A 19,194-nucleotide genomic window follows, 5' to 3' on the forward strand; every position below is an offset into this window, starting at 1 on the left:
CTAATACGTCTTAAAAGGAAAGCTGAAAGCCAAGATCTTCATAACAAATATACACACAAAATCATATTTTTAAATATTTCTACTTGCACAATACTAAAGAACAGGAGCTATCTTCACTCATTTGTGACTCTCTCAAGCAAATAACCATTCAAGTGAATGAAAATCCAAAAGACAACAAACCAGTCATCAAATCTTTGACTTTCAGATACCATGTAATTAATGACTGTTTTCCTCAAAGCATTAGAATTAATTAAAGACTGTTTTCCTGAAAGCACTAAAATATACCTCATTTCTAAATGAAACACTACTTACTTTTAGTCATATTCTTTTGGCTTCTGGTCTAATAGCTTTTCTTTCTGAAGTATAGCAACCCAAAGTGTCCAAATGTATTTCAGGTATGGACACCATGATAAGATTAGTCATAGGATCATAGTTTTTTAATAACCTTAATGGTCATCTAGTCTAATCCTCTCATTTTACAGATGAGGAAACCAAGAGTCTGTGAGGTTAAATGACGTGATGTTTTCTTTGAAAATGCCACCTGATGACCTCAAGCATATTGTTCACTTTTCTGGCCACCCCATCATGTTGAATTGAAATCTTCAGGGAAAAAGCCTACATAGCCTCTTTAGTTTTCCTTCTTAGAAATTTGAAGTTAAATCACTGGATAAGCAAAGTATTTTTCCCTTAAATGTGCTAATTTACTGGTGTTTATGATGAAGGCCATTTGGGTAATCTGGTACCCAAAAGGACGTAGTGTCATCGACAAGTCTAGAATTTCCCTATGAAGTCTTTTTCCCTCATCATTTATAGAAATGTAAAATAAAACCAACTCTAGCTCTGTCCCCTGGGGGTTGTTATTATCCATACTTCTCTGTCCAAAGAAATCATATGCCATTTCTCTCTCTCTCATGATAAAAATTCTTTCCTATTAGCTCAAATCAATTAGCAGAATACATTTGCCATCAATTTTCAGGATCCAGAAACCAAATTTTACAACACAAAAGGTAGGTCGTGAATCTTTACATTTTCACAATAAGTCAAAACAATTTAGTGTGAATGCATTCAAAGTTTTGCCCATCTTGAAAAGTTTGGCTGGTTTACAAAATAAAGCTAGTTTATCAAAGCCATGTTTTAGGTTTATTGTCATTATGTCTTGATTGTGTTTTAGTAACTTACCTTCATTGGCATAAGTGCAAGGAAATCAGTGATGAGGTTATGAATTCTGCGGATATAAAATTCTTCCTGGTAAAAGTTTTCTGACCCCACTACAGACTCAGTTAGAAAAAGGAATATATTGTCTGCAATTGCAAGTTCTGCCATTGCTTCATCTGCTTCTGTAAATTCAGCAAGAGCTTAAAAGAAATTAGGAAAAAGAGCAAAAGAATGGTAAATGTACTCACTGAGGAAGCAACACATCAATATGCCTTCCTTATATAAAACTCAGATTTTCCTGCTAATCCACTCTCTGCCATGTGCAAGAAAAACTGTCAAAATGCTGTTTCCTGATGTGATAATGCTATATACATACCAGGGAAAAAGATTGGCACTCAAAATATAACGGGAAAAAGCTATCTCCATAGGATGACAGAAGGATTAAGGACAAATAACTACTTTTGGAGGACATGTGATGTAACCAAAGAAAACTTTTGGCTACCATTTACCTAGTTTTACATTAACAGAGTACACTAAGGATGATTGTGTTTCAAAATATAAAATCAAATCATACAGGACTAACCTTAAATTTACCTAAAGAAGAATTTAAGAAAAGACTTTAAGAAATGTCACAGATTAATTAAAAAAAGTCATACATAAAAAGCATAAATAAAATTGACTTAAGCCTTAAATCCAGAATTCAACCTGTCTTTCCTAAAAAATTCAGTTAATCTTTTTAAAAAAAATTTTGTCTTTGAAAAGGACTACTGAATGTGGTCATAAGCTTCCACAGTAATGAGGAGCAGATGGCAAGCAATCTTTCTTCTCCTATTCCTACTAGTTCCCAGATAGATATTTTTACTGACTTTTGGGTTCAAGAAATTGTGTAGGCAGAAGAGAAGGGTCTCAGACCAGGAAGAGTAAAGTCTTTTATAACATTTACATAAGGACTTTAGCAGATGTGTGGAAAAAAACCAACTCCCTACAGCATCCAAGCTCAAGAACAAGAATAGGTCATCTATAACCTAAAAGATTAGAGTCAAAAACTGTTAATCTTACAAATAGATTAAACTCAACAAATCATCTACTATAAACTACATATAACTATAACAATCTTTTCAGAACATGAATGGTATCTTACTCATCTTTTTCTAATTAATACAGTTTAGCAATTTGCTCACAGAAAATATTCAATATGAATTTGAATTGGATTCTATTTTCTTTTTTTTTTTTTAAGATTATTAATTCAGAGCAGGTAGGCAGCACAGTGGACAAAAGCCCCAGGCCTAGAGTCAGAAAGATATAGCTTAAAACTAGCCTCAAGACAGTTCCAAACTGTGTGACCCTGGGAAAGTCACTTAACCCCTTTTGCTTAGCCCTAGCCACTCTTCTGTCTTAGAACTAATAATACTGAGGCAGAAGGTAAGAGTTTGTTTTTTTCAATTATTAATTCTCATCTGAAAAAAAAGCACAAGTCAATTTCTTAAGTTTAAAATTTTCTTTGATATAAAAGAGTTAACTTATGGATGTCTGTATACAGTACTATAAAAATTTACACTTGATATAATTCTAAATAGCTTCCTACATTAATAGATGTTTCAACCTCACTAAGCAGAGACTATTGAAATTGCACTAAGTAAAGCAAATAGTTTGGTTTGTTTTTTTTTTTTAAGACTTAAGATAATACAAGTATAACCCAGTGGAATTGCTTGTCAGTTCTGGGAAGGGGGAGGGAAAAAATGGAGGGAAAGAATATGAATCATGTAACCATGGAAAAATACTTAAATAAAAATTTTAAAAAATACTTCAGAGATGATGATACTATCTCTAGTCAATTTACCTGGTACATCAGATAGCTGGGATATCCCCCGTAATGCCAATGCCCAGGCAAGTCTAATAGTGGCTTGAAGACCAGGGAGTTTCCAAGGTTGTGAGTCCTGAAGGCGTGAGTGAATAGATGAGATATACTGTTTCTCTGTTAACAGTGGTAGCTGTTGAATTATATCTGTAATTGTAAAATAGATCATTATACCAAAAAACCGCAGAATAATGAAATTCTCACTTCCTGAAAAAAAATGGCTAAAAGAGATTTGATTTTTCTTCATCAGTTATTTTGGAAGTCAAGTTTTACATAATCAATTCATAAATAGACAATATACATGAAATGAAAAATGTAAGAGAGATTGCTACCAAAATTTACATTTTCATTCAGATTTTCTTTCACATCATTTTAAATTACTTTTCAAATGTACACATTGAGCATCTCTCCCTGAGCATAGAAATCTGAAAACAACTTAATGTTGTCTACTTGTCATAAAAAACACAATTTTAGTAAATAAATTAGAAGTAGCAAAAATTTAGAAGTTTCTGAAAAGGTTAAAATGCTACCAAAAAGATGAAATGGAAAAATAAATCAAGTAGTTACAGATTACATTAACTGAATTAGTCAAAAAAAGCCACTTAGTTTATAAGGGGGTTTTAAATTTGCTAAGCAAAAGTACTACAGTGCATTAGACAGATACCAAAACTACAGGCTAAAGTAGTATTCAAAAAGAGGAATCATAAAAGTAAACAACTGAGGACAATTATCTTTGACAGTCAAAGAAATCAAAGCATTCTCAATTCACTTTATTTAATGAAACTTTCATTATTGTGAAAATACATTATAGAGACCTGACTCCCTGGCATCTAGAAAGGAGCTAAAAAACTTGTGTAGCTCCATGTACTTGCCACATAGGAAGTAAAAGAGAACATGGATAAACTATCCATAGGTGAAAAATACTCCATCAAAACTGTACTGATTGGGCAGCTGGGTAGCTCAGTGGAGTGAGAGACAGGAGGTCCTAGGTTCAAATCTGCCCTCAGCCACTTCCCAGCTGTGTGACCCTGGGAAAGTCACTTGACCCCCATTGCCCACCCTTACCACTCTTCCACCTATGAGACAATACACCGAAGTTAAGGGTTTAAAAAAAAACTGTACTGATTAAGGGCAGCAGGGTGAGTTAAAACAAGAATTAATTAGGGGATAACTGAGAGGCAGCTTGGCAGAGTGAAAATAAAGTCAAATTCTGAAGTCAAAAAGTCCTGGATTCAAATCATACATCTGACACATTCTGGTTTTATGACCTTGGGCAAATCATTTAACCTCACAATGCCCCAGAGAATTCATACATTGTAGAAGTGCCAATTAGCATTGGTCAAGTTTTCCCACAGAAAGTCAGATCCCTATAAAATGAAATCAGGTTTGGTCCAACATTACAAAACTGAGAGCAAATTTGTTAGGAATAAAAATTGAAATTACTATTTCTTTTAGGTTTTTTTCCAGTTCTAAAGAAAATCTGTTTAAATATCACTACAGTGAAATTTTAACCACTTTACAGGAATGTGTTACTCAAAGATGATTTCTTTGTATTCAGTTTCAAGATTCTCCTTTAGAACATATATTTTTAAAGGGCTTAGGAACCTTAAATAAAAAATAAGCAATTAGAATTATATATGGGGCATATAAAATTCATTTAATACCAATAATTTTTCTGACTTCAAAAGTATAAATAAACTATGGGTTACAAATATGAACCACTCAATTCAAAAATATACATATTTAAAATGTTATGTTACTTGTGAAGAGTAAAACATTGGTAATGAAATGACTTATATGAAAACAAGCACATAACATTCCTCATTTTAGCTGAGTTTTGTAGACAGTCAAATTTAAGTATTAATCTCAAAATTAAAAATGCATCTTTACATATAACATAATCAACCTCAGAATTAGGTTCAAGTTCCATTTTTGTCATGTACAGGATGTGTGACTTTGGACAAGTCACTGAACCTCTCAGTGCCCCAAACAAATTTCTAAGGCAATTAAGCTACAAATCTATTGCCTCTGGACATTGGTAAAGGGAGTCTCCAAACCAGGAGCTGATCATAGCAACAAAATTACTGGACAAGACCAAAAGCATTTATGTATGTGCTCTCTGACTGACTCTCTCTCTCTCTGTGTCTCTGTCTTTCTGTCTCTCCCCCCACGCCACCCCTTTCTTCCTCCTTCCCTTCATCCTTCAGTACCTTCTCGGTCCTCTGCACCCTGTTCTATAAAACTGATATCAAAGCAGTAAAGAAGAGCCATGACAAGAGCCAAGTTCACACTATCCAATGAGCCGGAAGCTTCAACTGTGACTCTTTCTAGATGACCAATAAGGAGCAGAGTGTCATCTTTGCTTAAAGGTGACTGGCAGGTCCAGGAAAATAGGCTTTCTGCCAAAGATTGGCGACATTCCTTGATGAGATCTGAAACCTAGAAAATCAAATATACAATTCTCATTATAAATCAACTACAGTGAAGCTAGCAGCTATTATGACCTAATTAAATGAAATATATCCCCAAGTCATTTTTAAATTCTACTTTCAAAACTTTAGCCAACCTCTGCTGTTCAACCCTCTAACTATCAAACTGCCATACAGAGTAAAGGCCCTCATGAAGAATTCACCTCAGATGCACAAATAGAATGACAAGAAAAAGAGAAAGAAGTACAATAGCCATGAGGTCCCCTTCAGTTAGCTACCCTGGTCTTCTCAAGGTGTCACAGCATTCATTTCCTGGGGCTGGCTACAGGTATATTTTCAATGACTTGGCATATCTACAGTTTACATTTTCATCCTGAGAAGTAATCTGGCTGGATCCTTGCCTCTTTGCGATGTTTTTCACTGCCCAAGCCTCTCTCCCGCTGTAGTTTCTCAAACTCATTGTTCACATCAATTTGTGACAACAGAGTTAGGATTTTATGAGTCAATCCCTGTTCCATTAGTTCATCTGTAAAGCGTGTTGTCATGGACACAAGCTCAGGACTATAATGTAAGAAAAGAAATAAACAGTTAGAAGGAGACATTATGCTTATACCTATTCAGCGCAGGAGATACCATGAAACCTCATTCTGCCAATATTAGCTGCACATATAGTATGGCCAAAATGGTTCATTTTATAACTTGGAGGGTTTTGTTTTTTATTTAAAAATTACTTAAAAGTAACCAGGATGTACTAAAAACTATCCCTTAGACAAAACTTGTGTTTTGAAATCTCAATAGGCTTTCTTTTTTGTTGTACATTCTCATTACTTTTCATGTATAATCAATGTAATACATATTTTTAATCTACCCCTTAGTTGTCAGGCAGACTATAAAAGCCATTTCTCAGGTTATAGTAAATGTTTGGTTTAAGTCTACATATCCTTTCCTATGCTATGATTTTCCATGTAACTTCTAAATTGAAATTCTTAAAATCAAGGGAAATTCAAAGAAGTAGCTAGACCTGAGTTCTAGTGTCCATGTCTTGCCTCTCCGTGACTGTATCAGGGCTTTGAGGGAATTTGCAATGCATCGCTTTCCATCCCAGTACAAAAGAACAGCTACTAATCCTCTTGTAAGGCCAGGAAAATGAGGCTGCTGGTGTTCTCCTAAAAGTAGGAAGAAAGTAAAGAAAAAGAATTAACAAGAAAATGCAACACATGAAGAATAAAGGAAAAATCAACATACAGTTGAACAACAACAAAATGTAGCCATGTATTTAAGTCATAATCTGCTTATTTTATAATACATTTGTTTAAAATGATCACTAGTTTTACTTTTGTTTTAAAAGTCAAGTAACTATACAGCCATGCAAACATAAAATCATATTTTTATTAAGCATCTACTACTTGAAAGGGGAATACAAAATATAAGGTATCAATTCTGTCCTTATAGAGTCCAGTTAAACATTTGTTTTAAAACATTCTTTTTCAAATCACATTTACATCAAACAAACAAAAATACTCTTCATTGATTAACTCAACAGCAAAACATGTCACAAGGCTTCAGTGTAAATGTTTGCTAAATAAAACTGAGCATCAACGTAGGTAAATCAAAATCCATGGTAATAATGAAACTGTGGGCCAAAAATTTAAATCAAATGATTTATTGGCTTCCAAATAACCTCTTTCCCCACCATGAAAATACATTTAAGAAAAAGATAGCTATTCAAGTTTTTCTTAATCTTCCCATTAAAAGACTCATAGTTAAATAACTACTGGATAATCTTTAAAAAATCACTGAATGAAGAATTTTTATTGACTTTTAACAAGTTTAAACCATCAATAATTTTTTTAAATACAGAGAAAGCATAATACACAAGAAAAAGAACCAGTCACTAGTCTTAGTCCCAAATTTCTATGGATCCCTGATCTCACCTGTGTGGAGGAGTTTTCTATCACACAGAGTAGATACTAACTCAATCACACTTTCTCCTGAGTGATTCCTGTCCATTATCCTCCCTTTAGAACTTTTAACCTCCCAGGAGTGCCAGTGCTTCTAGCATCTGTGGGATATATTCAAAATCTATGATACTAATGACCTAAGTAAATGGACTGCCTATATAATTTCATGCTGGAATTGATATACTTTTTTTTTTCAGTGGTTATGATTCTCAGGAAGAAAGCTCTGCAGTATTCTGGGGATAGGGATTATTTGTATTCAGCACAAAAACATCTACAAAAAGAAGCATCTAAAAGAACTCAGTATGTATAAGAAAACATTCTTCTATTTGACCTCTGTACAAATCATCCTCCATGGCATAAAATCTCCTTTTTTGATGGCTCCATTCATTCTGATAATCAAATGATTATTAAATAAAGTTATCTCTCTGGTTCAAGTAATCCTATAAGATCATCACCTTTGGAAGGACAGCCCTTTAAGGCTGTTTTGTTCTCAGTCAAATGCCTTTATGCAAAAATAGTGGGAACAATTATGTCACTGTTCATTTCTCATAGTTTCGTCAAGGATAGTCTAGGATTATAGAGATAATTCTTACAAAAATTGTTATAAAGATGAGAAATGCGGGTCAGTAGTTACTTATGTTTTCTCAGTCTCCTTTTAGTTATTAATGTGATTTTTCCCCCAATCTTTGAGTATTTTCTCCTCTTTCAGATATTTTGAAAATCAGTCCTTTAATACTTTTGAAATTGTATCACCTCCAGCACGGATTTTTTGTGTGTATGTGCATATTAAGTACCTTAATAAAACAGCATAGTGATAATAATTTACATTTATGTTTTACATAAAACATTTTACAGTTTTCACAGCTCTTTCCAAAAAACATGTCAGCACAGAAGAAAGGCAAAAAGGTGAAATAGACTAAACCAGGGATGGGTAAACTTTTTAAAGAGGGGGCCAAAGGAAAGGAAATGCTCATCTGTCAGTCTGTTTCTAAGGCAACTCTTTTGAAGTTTCATTGTATTGTGTCCTACTCATTGTATTCGTCAGATTAGGAATAATGTCTCACAGTCAGATAGAACATTTCGAGGGGCTATATCTGGCCAGCAGGCCATAGTCTTCCCATCATTGGACTAAACAATTTACAGTCTAATATACTAAGACTCTAATCTTCAAATTCACTCATCTCAAAAGGCCTCCTGGATTTCTCTCCCTGATTGTCTCTTCAGGACCTCAAATCCAACATGTCTAAAACCAGATTTATCATCCTCCCCCAAAAACTTGCTTCCCTTTCCACCTTCTCTCTTTCCTACTCTGTTAAGCCTCTGAGTCTTTGCTCATGCTATTATTTCCTAAACCCAGCTTTAACCCCACTCCCATCAGTCTCTGCCTTAGATGATAGTAAATGCCTGTTGTTCTCTAAATTTCCCTATATCATCAAGTAATTTGAGTATCTGCTAGTCTGCCATTTTAAAATTACATTAAAACTGGTTAAATTAACATTTTTGGTGAAGAAAAAAGATATACTTTCAGCAATACTTTTTTTTTTTAATTTTAAACTCTTAACTTCTGTGTATTGACTTATAGGTGGAAGAGTGGTGAGGGTAGGCAATGGGGGTCAAGTGACTTGCCCAGGGTCACACAGCTGGGAAGTGTCTGAGGCTGGATTTGAACCTAGGACCTCTCGTCTCTAGATCTGACTCTCAATCCACTGAGCTACCCAGCTGCCCCAGAAATACTTTTCAAGTGATTTAGCTCCTCTAGTTTTAAGAAATGGAGTTAGATTCTAGATCACTTAAAATTTTCTAAATATATGCTGATAATTACAATCATCTGGACTAGCACATCGTAATATCCACATTTATACAGAATTGCATAAGGTTTTCAACGTGCTCTCTATATCTCAATTCCATGCAGTCAACAGATATACACTTTAATCCCAACCTACCAGCCAAAAGAAGTTCAACAGCAGCTAGTTCACCAATGTCAAAGAGGTCACTCAGGATGAAGGCTTCTCTAATGAGTTGCTCAGGAAGAAGTCGGGTTCCTTGCTGACCCTGAATAGCAACACCTTCTGTACTTGCCTTCTGAACCTTCTCATGTTGCTGAACATTTTTGGCCTGAAAATGTAAAATACAAGAGTATTACCATGATCTCAAATTGGGTGTTTGGTTAGTGAGAGGCATGATGTCATCTCTAAAAGTATGATATGATGTCACAGTAGCCTAGTAGCTAGAAGCCTAACCTTGATATAAGTATTAGCAGAAGCATTTTTTCTCAAATTACCTAAAATTAACTTGACAGCCCTAAAATAATTCTAAATAATATTACTTTTTTCTAATTCCCCTCCTTCCCATCTAACCACTTCCTCAGTTTCCATGGGTTCAATTATCATGTTTATAATTCCCAAAAACATTTTTAACCCAGCCCTAATCTATACTCTAAGCCAGGGGTCGGCAACGTATGGCTCTTTCTGCAGGAGCCATAAAGTCAATTTTTTTTCAGGCGCTGTTACAGGAGCGCACTGTGAGCACTGTACGGCTCTCACAAAATTACATTTTAAAAAATGTGGCGTTTATGAGTCTCACGGCCAAAAAGGTTGCCGACCCCTGCTCTAAGCTCTAATCTAGCATCACTGCTGATTGATATCTCCACCTGGAGATCCTATATGCAATTCATATTCATATTATCCTCTCCCTAAAACTACTTGTGCTTCAAGCTTTCTGATTTCCACTGAAGCCATTACAATACTCCCAATCTCTCCCATTCATAACCTTAGAGGCATCCGTGGCTCCTCTCTCACCCTAGACCAGTGATGGCAAACCTTTTAGAGGCCTTAGAGACTAAGTGCCCAAACTGCAACCTTCACTCCACATGTGAGCCCCCTATCTTACCCCAGATAGGGGAGGGAGGAAACACTTGCATTGGGCTGCTGGGCAGAGGGGCAGATAAATTGAGGAATGTCCTCAGGCAAGGAGAGGGGGAGGGGAGCAGTCCCCTTCAGTACTCTCCACCAAACATGCCATAGGTTTGCCAACATGGCCCTAAGCCCATACATCCAAACAGTTCTCTTGTCTTATCAACTGTAACTCTATTACGTCTCTAGAATCCATCCTTTTCTATCAGTCCACATGGCCTCACACCCCCAATCCCTCATCCTCCTTGTAGTTAATACTCCTTTTATCCTTATATAATTCCCAATGGAAAACTTCTTACTGGATTCTTGAATAATGAGATGAAGTCAGGTTTGTGTTTCTTTAAAATAAGGTCAACAAGGTGGACAGCTTCAGGTTGTCTTCTCCAAATGGCATTTCCCACTGTTTGCCAAATGTCTTTGTATGGACCCCAGAGGCTCGCAGCTTAAAGAAAAATTAACAAATTAAAATCTACATTTGGAATGCAATCTTATACATCTAAAACTATTCAGTTTCACGATTTGATGAAAAAAGTTATTTTGGGCAGAGAATAAAAGATCCTACTTGAAATATAAATTTAGAAATTTCGATGTTCTTAGGAACAAATACACATGATACTTTACCCCTACACTGTAAGGTGATAACTAGACCTATGATTTCATTGTTATAGAAAATTTCCAGATGAGGAAATTCCTTCCAACAACAAGCAGATCAGCACTTATTCTAAAACTTAAGAGTATTATAGATTTATCTAGAGCAGAGGGGTCAAGCACCCCCCCAGATAGATGTCTGGTAAAATATTAACAAAATAAATTAAAATAAAATAAAACACAGATTACATTACATTTAAAAATTAAAGACAATATGCTACCCACAGGGATCCTTATGTATGGATTAGTGCTACCTCCCTACCTCCATCCCATGCTGAATTTGAACAAAGGTATTCCTGGCTCCAAGGCCAGTTTTCTATTCCTCCACCAGCTCTTATCTTATAAAATTTAAGAACAACAATGAAGCATAATATTCACAGCTTATGAAAAGCAAGAATGGTTTTATGACATTTCAGAGAGCAAGCCAGTTTAGGAATATGAAAGAAAAAAATGGCAATTTTTCTGGGAAGCTATTTGAGAGTAGTACAGATTTTTATCTAAGTTTATGGAGATACCACACGTTAGACAAACTTTCTTAGATAATTAATAGAGGAATACACAAGTCACACAGGATGGAAATGTGCAGATTAAATGCAATCTGCCCTATTGACTGGAGTGCCTACATCAAAGAGTTCACAGATTCATGTACTAAAGAAAATACAAAACAGCACTACACTGATTAGGCAGAGAAAGAGAAAAGAAAAGATAGAGAAAGAAACTTTGTCTTGAACAACCAAGCTAAAGAGTTTGGATTTTAATCCTGAAGCAAAAATGAACCTCTACAGGATCTGAAGGCCAAGGAATGCTTGCTGAAATTGGTATTTTTAAAGTTTCATCTGGCACTGCTATATAGAATGGCCTGGAGAGACACTAAAGGCACAAAGGCAAGTCCATCAGCTCAAATCAGGATTACTGCAGGTACAAGGTTACTGCAGTAATCCTGGTTTGAGCCCATAGACTCGAGTTGGCACTGAAAACACAAAGGAATAGACACCAGAGATGTTGCAAAGAATCAATAGGGCTCGGTAACTGGCTGGAAATAGAAGCTAAAGGGGGGAAAAGCCAAAATAACTCCATGCTAAGTCCAGGAAAACTTGCTTTAAACAAAGTAAAATATCAAAGAAACAATAAGAAAGAAAAAGAAAAGGCTAAGTCTGAGCCTACAAAAAGCTATACTCAAGACACAAGTCAAAAGTTCAAAAGTCAGTCAATTTCTAAGTACTATATGTAATACTTTGATAATGTATTTTTTTCTCAACAATAGAAATTCAGTTCTTAAACAGCTGCTCCTTGGCAATGTATAGGGAAAGGGCACTGGTACAGAGCCAGGACTTGGGGTCTCTGACTCCACTATTTACTATCTGTGGAAGCTTGAGCAAGTCATCTAAGAGCTCATGCAAGAGGGACAGCTAGGCAGCACAGTGGATAGAGAGCTAGGCCTGGATTCAAATCCAGCCTCACACATTTCCTAGTTGTATGACGCTAGATAAGTCAATTAACACCAGTTGTCTAGCCTTTACCTCTCTTCTGCCTTGAAACCAACACTTAGTTTTGATGCTAAGACAGAAGGTAAAAGTTTAAAAAAGAAATAAAGAGCCCATGTAAGAGCAAAACCCAAACTAGCTTAAAATGTTATTAGCAAATGTTTAATAAATGTTACAAAATAATGTTAATTCATGGTTTTCTAAATTAAAATGCTGCCATTGGGATCCATTTCTATTTGAAATTTACACAAACAAGGAGAATTAACAGGAGCACTGAACAGGTCTCTTGGCACAGTCATGACCAAAACTTTTATTACAGCATAGATGAAAGTACAGAAAGCATTCTTATCAAAGAAGAGATAATACAAAGCTGGGAGAGATAACTAAAGAGCTAGATGATAGCAAGACTAAAAAAGATTAAAAGGCTAGGAAAATGTGCCAAAATTATTTAGATATAACAGAGATAAATGTAGTATCTTACAATTTAGTTGTTTTTTTTTTAACTGCACAAATATAGGTTTGGGAGGCCTAATTTATGATAGTTCATATAAAAAAGATCTAAGTTTTGTTGCTTTCGACCTTAAAAGATGAAAAAATGTAATGTACCCACTAAAAAAGCTTTTCCTAAGATACTCTACCATAGAAGGGCATTTTCTGGGCACAAAAGTAAAGGGCATAAGAACAAAATTAATTGTAAAGGAAGAGAGAGGGTGGCAACTAAAATAATGAACAGTGAAGAGTTGCTCAAGGAACTGATATTGGTAACTCAGCTCTAATATTAATACTAAATGATAAAGATGCTCTTTATCATCTAAAAGCCAACAGGGAAGAATAAATAAGAGGAATATAGAAATAGTTTTCATATATTATAAGGGCTAAGCACAAGGAATAAAGTTTAGACATATTCTTCATATCTCTTAAAAGTCAGAACTAGAATCAATGAGGTAAAAATTTTTAAAAGGCAGATTTAAATTCAGAATAGACCGAATAGGCTTACCTATGAAAATAGCGAGCTCCTCATCACCGGATATATTCAAGCAAATATTGAGTGGTATTTTACAAAGATTTCTGCACTAGGCAGGAGATTGGACTAGCATATGGGTCACAAAAAGTCGCTTCAAGTTCTAAGATTCTGATTCAAAATTTTAAGACTATAAAAGAATACCCCCAAACACCACAATCAAGAACTATTTGCCAACATGATGGGAAAAGTCTATTGGGTCGGTTCAATCAAGTATGTAGGAAAGTCAAGAACCACAAAATTTAAGTCACTGACACAGAATTTGTGAATTGGATTGGACTCCCATAGACATCTACCATAGTAGTCAAATACAAAAGAAATCTTCCTTTTTCCCATGCCATATCCAATAAGTGGTCATCCAGACTCTGCTTAAATATCTGAGAGCAGAGGAAATATATATCACTACTCCATACAATCATTTTACTTTTGGTGAGCTCTAACTGTTAGGAAATTTTTCCTGAACTCAAGTGGGAATTTGCCTGTTCAATTTCTACTCTATGCTCCTGGCTTTCCCCCATAAGGACAAACAAAAGAAATATAATCCCTTACCGATGTAACAGCTCATTCAAATACTTGAAGGCAGCTGTTACAATCCCAGTATCTTCTTTTTTCAAGGCAAAAAAAAAAAACAGTTCCTTCGATTTAATCTCAAAAGTCCAGGCCTTTAATCATTCTGAATGTCTTCCTCTGGGCAATCTCTAGCAATCTAGTATATTAATGTCTTTCTTAAAACTGCAGCACTCAGGACCAAACACAGTGATGTTCCAGATGATGTCTGATCAGGGCAGAGTACAATAGGACTATCACTATCTTATTCCTGGAAGAGATGGCTCTCTTAATTCACCCAAGAGTACATTAACTTGGGGGCAACTGGGTAGCTCAGTGGATTGAGAGTCAGGCCTAGAGACGACGGGAGGTCCTAGGTTCAAATCTGGCCTCAGACACTTCCCAGCTGTGTGACCCTGGGCAAGTCACTTGACCCCCATTGCCTACCCTTACCACTCTTCTGCCTTGGAGCCAAAGATGGAAGGTAAGGGTTTAAAAAAAAAAAAGAGTACATTAACTTTTTTTATATTTTATATTCTAATTTTTTTTTCAAGAAAAACTACTGCTTAATTATGTGGTTACCATTTTATACTTATAAAGTTGATTTCTGAACAAGAATAAAACATTAAATTTATTACTATTAAATTTCATCTTATCAAATTCAATACAAAGTTCTGTCCTGTCAGAACCCTCTTAATCTGAAAAATAGTTTGAAAATTTATTTACCTTAAAAAACTCACACAGTTGACAGCTCCCTGTCTCCTATAGCTCAAGGTCAATAGAACGTTTAGAAGTTCAACTCTCTGCTTAGATGCACCCAATTTGGGTTTTTAGGGGGCTTCCTAATATATCCCTCAATGTAAAGATAGCATCCTCCAGAAAGTTTCCATCGATTAAGGTTGAAAGGCAAGCAACTACTGACATCAGTAAGAAAAGGTCTGGTCTAATCCCTAACCCCTACTGAAGAGAAGGAAGCAGAGTAAAGGGGCCTGGGTAAGAGAAATTCAAGGAAGAAGAGCTAATAAAGTGATATTCCTAAAGCACAAGAATGACCCTGTCACTCAATAAACTTCAGTGACTCTTATTACCTGAAAGATCAGAAACTCCTCAGGCATTTTAAAGGGTTCAAATCTGGCCTCAGACACTTCCTATCTGTGTAACCTGGGCAAGTCACTTAACCTGATTGCCTAGCCCTTGCCACTCTTCTGACTTAGAACTAACACTAAGATGGAAGGTAAAGGTTAAAAAAAAAAAAAAAAACCCTCACAATCTACCTTTCCATGTTTATTATACATTACCTCCATAACATCCAAACTGGCTTTCTTGCCATATCTCTTAATGATAATCTATTTCCTTTCTTCATACCTTCTCACAGGCCTTCTTCTTAACTTCTATCCCTTAGAATCCCTAGTTTCTTTCAAAGTTCAGTTCAAATGTTACCTCCTACATAAAGCCTTTCCTGATCTCCCCACTTGCAAGTGATGCCCCTCCCTAACCTTATTACAATTATCTTTCATTTACTCTGTATCTCATTTGTATAGACTTTTGTGTATGCATATCTCCAGTTAACAAATTCTTTCATTTTTGTCTTTGCATCCCCAGTGGCTAGCACACAGCAGATATGTAACAAATACTACTGACTGATTGATCCACGGTGCCAAAGGAAGATACCACAGAACTAAGATCTCCTTGCTTTGTAATCCACAGGACACCCAAACTGAGTCCTCTTCCAGGGGATTTTGCAGGAGGGTTCAATGCCTAGAATTGATGCTGGAGATGACAGCCCTCACTTTGTCCAGCAGGTGGCATTTGTTCCTGAAGGGCGGAGAGTCAATGAAACCTCTTATATGAATATTGCTGTAACTAAATTAAAATCATGTTTTATATTGATTTGCTTTTTCTATACATCTGAAAAGATGCAAAACTGAGAAGATGCCTAATAAAATGAATTATGATTAAAGGTCTTTTATCCATACAAGGAATATAAAACAGTCCAAGGAATAGAGGAAAGATTTCTACAATTAAGTATTCTGATAAGGGGTAATGTTTCTAAGTAAGCCTTAGGTTTACTGGCCCACCAGCTCAAAAACTTTGGAACTCTAAGTGATCACTAAGGTTAGCAGAATATATCAAGAAGAAAATCTGAGTGAACATTCTCATCTTTGGAAAAATAATTAAAAGGATCCATTTCAGTACAAATTCCAACTCATGGAAGTATAGCAGGTTGGGAAAAGCTAGGAATCAGGAGCAGCAGGCAGATCAGCTTTCTTTGGAAAAGAAGAGGATGATTCCACATGAGTAAAGCCACTGAGCATCTCAGAATAGGCAAACAAGCCTGAAGAAGAGATCCTGCACATGAGCAATGACCATAAAGCCAGGGAGTTTTCACACATACGAATTACAGAAAGAATACTTGGTCTTATTCATATCATCCAAATACAGGCACATATTAAGTCCTTAATATGTTTATTAACTGACAAAAAAGAAAAAAAGAAAATTAATTCATGGGGGAATGGACTAAGAATCAAAAGATATGGGTTCAAATCCCTCTTCTGATACTTAATAGGCAGTGATTCTAGATGAGTCCTTTTATCTTCTTTATATCTCAAAGCCCCTCTAGGATTTCTCTAAGTCACAGAAATGCAATGTCCCAAAGTTAGAGATCCTTAAGTATTTGCTTAAAGTGGTATATTGTTTAAATATGTTGTTTAGTAAATGTGGAATCTGCTGACTTGGGGTCTTTTTACTGTCTTCCATTACCAAAATGTTCTCTCTCCTGACCGCAGTCCCATAGCTTCCTTCAAGATTCGGCTCAAATTCTACCTTCTCTGCCAAATCCCTCCTTACCCCAAAATTCATTCCCTCTGAAATGACCTTACATCTACACTATATATGTTGTGCATGTAAAACTGTTTGCATGTTGTCTCCCCCATTAAAATGTGAGTTTCTGGAGGACAGTTATTTTATCTTTCTTTGTATTACCAACTCTTAGCACAGTGCCCAGGATACAGTAAGAAAGTACTTTAGTACTAATTGTAAGAACTCACTATGTCAATTTGGGCAAGTCACTAGAGCTTCCTAAGACTCAGTTTATCTTGTCTGTAAAAATGAAAGAACTGGCCTAGTTGGCCTCTTAGATCCCCTCCAGTTCTAGATGATTATCCTAAAATCTCCAATACTAGCACTGTTTCCTCCAATACTAGCACTCCAATACAGACAGTAGGCTTGTTGGGGAGACAAGATCTTCTTGGACCCAGGAAACAATTAGAAGATCTCAATCAATATGTACTGACTCTCTCCCTTGCTTTCTATACACTGCTTCTACCATGTACTTTTAACTCCTGAAAAGCACAAATCACAATCTGTTTTTATAATGCACCTTTGCACTTCTTAGTCCACTAACCCCAGTCTTCAACACCTGTACTTCAAGCACTAAATGAAAAAAAGAATGGAAGCAATCAGGTGGCACAGAACAGGAAGCAATGGGCAGGAAGACGGGTTCCAATCCAGCTTCAGACACTTATTTGCTGTGTGAACTGAGCAAGTCACTTAACCTCTGATGGCCTCAGTGTCCTCATCTGTAAAATGGGGATGAAAATAAAAAGCTACATACCTCCCAACCCTGTTGTGACCCTGGGCAAGTTCACTGAACTGCTTCAGGATCCCCATTTAAAGTGGGGATAATAACAGCACCTGCCTCCCAGGATTAAAAATTCTACAAGTGAAATTGCTTGTCAACTCTGGGAGTGGAGAGATAAAAAGAATCTCATAACCATGGGGGAAAATTTTTTTTAAATAGAATAATAATGTGAAGAGGGAAAAAAAAACACCGCGACTCTAGCAAGCTGCTTAATCTCTGACAGCCTCATTTCTCTCAACTGTAAAATGAGGATGATAATCCTAGCCCCAACCTCCGAAGGCTATAAAAACCCTGGAGAAGTCACAACCTCTGCTTCCTTCCCTTTCCTTTCCCCATCTGTAAAATGAATACTATGAAAGGAAATGCAGACCATTTCAGTATCTCCGCCAAGAAAACTCTAAATGGAGTCACGAAGGGTCAGACAAGACAACAATAAAAGAATGAAAGTACGGCCCTTTTCTCTCCAAGTAGATGAGGATCCACGCGAGATTACATAGCGTTTTGCAAACCCCCCCAGGCCGAGCTGGGGAGGCCTGCAGCCCAGGGACGCGAACCAACGCCTCCAGGGCAGGCGGGAGAGCCGTTTGGACCACTCTACCCAGCCCCGCCAGGGCGTAAGCAAACCGGGGCGGCCTCGGCAGTGGCCGCAGCATTCAAATCCCGCTGAGGGGCGTGACGCGAGGCTGGCCGCAACGCCAGGGCCGCATCGATGCCCAAACTCCCGCAGAGACTAGAGCTGTGCGCTCCCGCGCCTCGCCCCAACCCACCCTGCACCCCAATGCTCAGGGACCCAGGGAGCTGGTGCTGGGGTCAGGATTTCCCACGGCCGAGGAATCAATCAGGGGCCCCACCGGCTCTTACCCGAATTTACCGCCAACAACGCAGCCATCTTGGAGGCCGACTACCCGGTTCTCTGAACGCATGGAGGGCCCAGAAAGAGAGATAGGGAAGGCAATGACGGTGCCTGAACAGAATCGCTGCAGTCCCACAGTCTATGAAACTCTCGCCGCGACCACCAAGACGCAGGGAACGCCTTTGATATCTACCTCTGGTGCTAAATATCGACTCTGGTCGTTAACGTTTATTTTCAAATAAGGCAGGGGTAACCCGAGTGACTTGTAAGGTCTTCAAACGAACGCCGACTCCTCGCAGTACATGATGGGATATGTAGTTCACGTGTCACTATCAGCTTTACTGTAAATTAATAAGTGAAAGCGGAGAACTGAATGCCCGGAATTAATCTTTTTAGGCTTGTTGTGATCATTTCTTGATTCAGGATAAGTTATTATTGCTTCTCTCTATGATTTTGGGAAGTTGTGTATGCAAATCATCCTTTCTTCCACATTAAATCCCTCTTTTCTTTATTCCCTTCTGTCTGGGAGTCTTTACCAAAAGTTTCCATCAAGACCAGATACTGAATCTATTGCTAACAATATTTAAAAAAGAAGAAGAAAGAAGACTATTCTAAGCGTGCTACATGGTTGCACAGAGAAAAGAAAATCATAAAGATGACTTTAATGTACATGGATGTTTCAAACGT

General features: G+C 36.8%; 1 protein-coding gene across 1 annotated transcript in view; it reads right to left on the reverse strand.

The window, feature by feature from the left end:
- NUP205 (nucleoporin 205) overlaps positions 1–18,543 on the reverse strand; it is a 100,763-nt gene extending 82,220 nt beyond the window's left edge. The window contains exons 1-8 of the mRNA XM_044677625.1: positions 18,516–18,543; positions 10,615–10,757; positions 9,347–9,518; positions 6,464–6,608; positions 5,844–6,003; positions 5,224–5,452; positions 2,996–3,160; positions 1,180–1,355 (exon numbers count right to left, since the gene is read on the reverse strand). Coding sequence (XP_044533560.1) covers positions 1,180–1,355; positions 2,996–3,160; positions 5,224–5,452; positions 5,844–6,003; positions 6,464–6,608; positions 9,347–9,518; positions 10,615–10,757; positions 18,516–18,543 — 1,218 coding nt within the window. The remainder of the gene's footprint in view (positions 1–1,179; positions 1,356–2,995; positions 3,161–5,223; positions 5,453–5,843; positions 6,004–6,463; positions 6,609–9,346; positions 9,519–10,614; positions 10,758–18,515) is intronic.
- Between the last annotated feature and the right edge of the window lie 651 nt (positions 18,544–19,194).

Source organism: Gracilinanus agilis, chromosome 5 (genome assembly GCF_016433145.1).
Source record: "Gracilinanus agilis isolate LMUSP501 chromosome 5, AgileGrace, whole genome shotgun sequence".
Lineage (NCBI taxonomy): Eukaryota > Metazoa > Chordata > Mammalia > Didelphimorphia > Didelphidae > Gracilinanus > Gracilinanus agilis.